Source organism: Dipodomys ordii, unplaced genomic scaffold, assembly GCF_000151885.1.
Source record: "Dipodomys ordii isolate 6190 unplaced genomic scaffold, Dord_2.0 Scaffold184, whole genome shotgun sequence".
NCBI classification, from domain to species: domain Eukaryota; kingdom Metazoa; phylum Chordata; class Mammalia; order Rodentia; family Heteromyidae; genus Dipodomys; species Dipodomys ordii.
Window position 1 is genome coordinate 695699 of NW_012267400.1, and position 5290 is coordinate 700988.

Consider the following 5290-nt stretch of genomic DNA (forward strand, 5'->3'; position numbering starts at 1 on the left):
CAGGCGCGGGGTGGAGTGGGGGTGCGCAGGCGCGGGGTGGAGTGGGGGTGCGCAGGCGCGGGGTGGAGTGGGGGTGCGCAGGCGCGGGGTGGAGTGGGGGTGCGCAGGCGCAGGGTGGAGTGGGGGGCGCTCACGTTGTTCCGCGGGGCGTTGGGCTGCACCGGGTCCTCGGCAGCCAGCGCGATGCTGCTCATGGCGATGACCACCAGGATGCACATCTCAAAGTAGCGCAGGTTCAAGATGTAATGGCACAGGCGGCGAAGGCTGTGTGCGGGGCAGAGGGGCAGCCAGAGGCCCTCAGACCACAGGCTCCAAACCCTTTCCTTCGCCGCTCCACCAACCCCCTATTATCTCATGACCCCCGTCCTCCCAACGCCACAGCTCCGCAGCCCCCAAGACATTGGGTTTGGTACTGGGTTTGATGTCAGGGCCTTGCCATTGCTAGGCAGAGGTTCTACCCTGGAGGCAGAGGTTCTACCCTGGAGCCACACCCCCTATTTCGGAGCCACACCCACAGCCATGGAGCCACGCCCCACACAGAACCACGCCCACAATCCAGAATGAAACAGTCCACAAAACCAGCCTTCAGCGATCGAGCCACACCCACAAATGTGGAAACACTCCCACAACTGTTCAAACCAGCCCAACGCCACGCCCACTGCGACCTAACCACGCCCCTACTGACAAGCCACGCCCCCAATCAGAGCCCTGTCCCATGGCATTTTCTTTTCCTTCCGTTGGTCGTGGGTCTTGAACTCTGGGCCTGGGCGCTGTCCCTCAGCTCTTCAACTCAAGGCCAGCGCTCTACCACTTGAGCCAGGGTGCCACTTACGGTTTTCTGGTAGTTTATTGGAGATAAGAGTCTCACTGGGGTGCCCGTGGCTCACGCCTGTAATCCTAGCTACTCAGGAGGATGAGATCTGAGGATCGTGGTTCAAAGCCAACCCGGGCAGGAAAGTCCGTGAAACTTATCTCCAATAAACCACCAGAAAACCAGAAGTGGTGCTGTGGCTCAAGTGGTAGAGCGCTCGCCTTGAGCTGAAGAGCTGAGGACAGCGCCCAGGCCGAGTTCAAGGCACACGACCGACAAAAAAAAAAAAAAATAGAGTCTCACAGACTTTCCTGCCCGAGCTGGCTTTGAACCATGATCCTCAGACCTCAGCCTCCTGAGTAGCTAGGATGACAGGCGGGAGCCACCGGCGCCTGGTTTGATAAATTCATTTTCTTGTATAGTCGGAGCTTTTCCATGGGCCAGCCCAGAGCCACCACCCTCCTACCTCCACTGCCCAAGTAGCTGGGATTACAGGCAGGAGCCGGCATGCCTGCCTAACCACTTTTTACATAAAAGGAAGAGGTCAACTACATAAAAAGGCAGGGGGAGGGGAAGGGGGACGGGGCAGCTGTTCCTGTCAGCTTCTTGGATGTCAGGAAGCATTGGGGAAAATGGAGGCTTTTAAAGAGGTTTCTCCTCTGGGACGATGTGATCGCTGGTTAGCACCGGGAGTGGACAGAACACGCATGCACTACCTCTCTTCCTCAAGGAGGCTGGAGAGAGAAGGCTGTTAGCGGGGAGGCCATGCGGCCCCGGCGCGCCCTTGGGCAGCGGCTGCCGTGGGTGGTGGTGCAGGCTGTGGCTGGGTGGATGGCCACCATGGAGGGCATGGGCAGCTTGGTGACCATGAGGTTTCGATCTGGGGGGCAGCGCAGGTGGGGGCCGGACTCACGGGTTGGTTGTAGACAGGATGAACATGGAGCTGTATGGGGGCATGGGCTTGGGGCCATCTTCCCCGGAGTCGTCTTCCTCCTCCTTCTTCTCTTCCTCCTTCTGGGATGGGGGGTCTGGGTTGGCATTTTTGTTCACTGTTGGCAAAAACATGACACAGGTCTCCCTCCAGCACTTCCCACAAGCCTCTGGGCGCCTCGCGCCCAGCAAAGCACCCGCTGTCTACCCGGCCTCCTCAGGAGAAGCAAGATGGCGGCCACAGAAGGGGAAATGCAGGCACAGGATTCCAGCCACACAGCTTGGGAGTAACAGAGCTGGGATTTGAACCCCCAGGCTGGCAGGCTTCAAAATGCCTCCTTCTAACCCCAACATGCTCTAGAACTTTGATTTTGTGGACAAGATCTTTGCCTGGGACAGACATGTGGCTGGGGCATCTTTGTTTTTTGTTTTTTTTTTCTTCTGCTACTGGGGCTTAAACTCAGGGGTTCTACCTCTCACTTGGCTTTTTGGCTCAAGGCCGGCCCTCTACCACTTGAGCCACAACTCCACTCTGGCTTTTGTGTGGTTCACTGAAGAGTCTCATGGACTTTCCTACCCAAGCTGGCTTCAAACCACAATCCTCAGATCTCAGCTTCCTAGGTAGCTGGGATTACAGGCATGAGCTACCTTATACAGTGAATTAAGCTGCTTATTATTATTATTTTATTTGCTTTGTAGACCAAGCTGGTCTCAAACTTGTAAGCCTCCTACTTCTGTTTCTCTGCAAAGACCCCCCCCCAACCATTCTCCTCTGGGATGGAAGTGGTATCTCAGTCTTTATAAGAGATAAAGTCAGATTCTTCATTCATTAAATCCAGGTGCTGGTGGCTCATGCCTGTAGTCCTAGTTACTCAGGATCTGAGGATCATAGTTCAGAGCCAGCCTGGGCAGCAAAGTCTGTGACACTCTTATCTCCAGTGAACCACCAGAAGTGGAGCTGTGGCCCAAGAGGTTAAGCATGCTAGCTTTGAGTGAAAAAGCTCAAGACAGCACCTAGGCCCTGAGTTCAAGCCTCAGGATGGGCAGAGAAGAAAGACAGATATCCTTCATTACCCATCTCACCACACACAGAATCTCAGCAGCCCTTTGTGCTGGGAGTATGTCTGTGCTTATTTTCCAGGGGAGAAACTGAGACCAGAAAGGTGGATCTCCCCAGGAGAGGCCTTTACGGCTGGGGGAGAAGGGCAGCTGGGCCGGCCCCTGCAGGGCGGGGCAAGGCCTCACCTTGGACCACGGTGTGGTTGAGGGCGGGTGGGCAGGCGGGCGGGATGTCCACCGCAGTGTGGTCGGGCTTCCGGGCAGGCTTGGCTGAATTGTGGCCGCTGCTGGGGTTGGTGACAATAAGGCTGTTCTCGGGGGTCTTGGGGGGCCCAGGGTTGGAGGGGTTCCCCGGGTTGTTGGGCGTGCGGCGGCTGGTGGTGTTCTGGGGGTTGGTGGCCGTGGTGGACGGCGTGGGTGCGGGCCCGGGCTCCATGCTGTTTCCCATCTTGGCCGGGCTGTGGGAGCCGCCGCCCGGGTGGCCCAAGCTGTCGTGGGGACTGGCCGATTCCCCGGTAGCCAGTTTGTTATTCTTTATATTGTCGATGTCCTCGGCCAGCGGGGGGTCTTGGCGGCCCAGGTCCTGCTGGATCGGCCGGGTGGTCGATAGGTTGGGGCCAGACACCGGGACCCCTGAGCCCTGGTTGTCTCTGAGGAAGTCGGGGGGAAGAAATCAGAGAATAACACGATCCCACCAATCATTACAACTGGGCGTCTGGAAGTCCAGTCCCAGGCGGAGGGGGCATGGCTTAAGGACAGAGCACTTGCTTAGCACCGGTAAAGGTCCTGAGGTCCACCCTCAGCATCACACACACACACACACACACACACACACTAAATGGTGCCCACTTCAGCCAATTCCCAGGCCAAGCCACAAGTCTCCATAAATGCTCATCATCGCTTTCCCGCCCAGATCTCTGCCTGCCACCCTCCCAGTGAGGCTCTGTCGCAAGACACAGCGCTAATAAAATTCAATGAAGAAAAAAAATTTCTTATCTGAGTCTACATGGTTCCCACCCCAAAACTTCTTGGTGATGCCCACAAACCCCCATGAGCTGCCAGGTGGGTAGAGGATACCACATCAGTCAAACGACACCACACGCGCACACACACACACACACACACACACACACACACACACACGGCAGTGTTGGGGATGGAAGCTGGAGCTAACAAGTGTTAGGCAAGTGCTCTACCATAGTGCCACGCCCCCACGAAAAGCCACGCCTCTGAAACCACGCCCAGACCAGAGCCTTGCCCCACAAGCCACACCCACTGCATAAACCACACCCCCACAAAAGCCACCCACAGAGCCCTCATGCCAGCAAGCCCTGTCCACACGAAGCCACGCCCCAAGCCGCGCCCCCACCCCCCACCCCGTGGAAGATACAGATGACAGGGGCAGCTGCAGCTCTGTAATCCCGGCACTCAGGAAGCTGAGGCAGGAGATGGCTAGTTCCAGGTCAGCCTGGGCTACACAGTGAGATCCTAAGTTAAAAAATAATTCAAGCCCCTCTCCTCACAGGAAAAAAGAAAGAAATATGCAAAAGAAGGCCACTCCAGTCGGGCCTGTTCATTAAGTGTTGAGGGGATCGCAAGCAATGGCAGGAGCTGCGCAGCCCCCACACAGCACAGGACCTGTTCCTCTGGCCCCACTGGGAACCCAGAATCCTACCTATGTACCCTAACAATTAAAAAGCCAAGGCGTCTGGTGTCCCGAAGGGCTTCCTACGGGCCAACCACCAGCACCACTGTCCTCATTCCCTCATTCTCTTTTTAGTCTCAAGTAGGAAAGTAGGATGTTGATACGGACTCTTTCCAGAGGGGAAACAGAGTCACTTCCTTGGTTTATCTGAACTGCACAAGGAAATCTGTCAGTTCACAATGATGGGAGACCGGAAAGAAAAAAAAAGATACAATGTAACCCAAGAGATCTACTATGGAGTTACACGGTGTCAACCCAAGAGGTCTAACATGGAGTTGTTACTTGGTATCATCAAGGGAACAATGTTAAGACCGCGAGGAAGCTCAGCGGGAGAGCCAGGTATCAGAGTGGAGGCGCGGCTCAGCAGGGGCGGGGCCAAGCGGCAGAGCAGCCTGTTAGCGTTAGAGGCGTGGCTCAGCGAGGGGGCGGGGCTCAGTGGTGGAGCAGCCTGTTAGCGTTAGAGGCGTGGCTCAGCGAGGGGGCGGGGCTCAGTGGTGGAGCAGCCTGTTAGGGTTAGAGGCGTGGCTCAGCGAGGGGGCGCGGCTTAGCCGTATGGGCGTGGCCTAGTGGTAGAGCTGTTTCCTAGTATATGGGGAACAGTTCTGCACCGCCGACCATGAAAACTAAGCCACGTGACAGCGAGCCCCAGGTCGAGGGTCTCCGTGACGTCACTCACTTCCTCCGGCGGTGCCGGCGCTCCTTGTCGTCCCTCCTGGCGTCCTGGTCGTAGTTGGCCGGGGCTCCGTGCCGGTGTCGCCTCCTGCGCTCGCCACCGTCGGGGCCCT

At 57.0% G+C, this 5290-nt stretch overlaps 1 protein-coding gene across 1 annotated transcript in view; it reads right to left on the minus strand.

The window, feature by feature from the left end:
- Positions 1–5290, minus strand: part of Cacna1a (calcium channel, voltage-dependent, P/Q type, alpha 1A subunit) — a 155787-nt gene that overhangs the window by 62241 nt on the left and 88256 nt on the right. Inside the window, exons 20-23 of the mRNA XM_013034189.1 lie at positions 5182–5288; positions 2987–3450; positions 1725–1860; positions 135–264 (exon numbers count right to left, since the gene is read on the minus strand). Coding sequence (XP_012889643.1) covers positions 135–264; positions 1725–1860; positions 2987–3450; positions 5182–5288 — 837 coding nt within the window. The remainder of the gene's footprint in view (positions 1–134; positions 265–1724; positions 1861–2986; positions 3451–5181; positions 5289–5290) is intronic.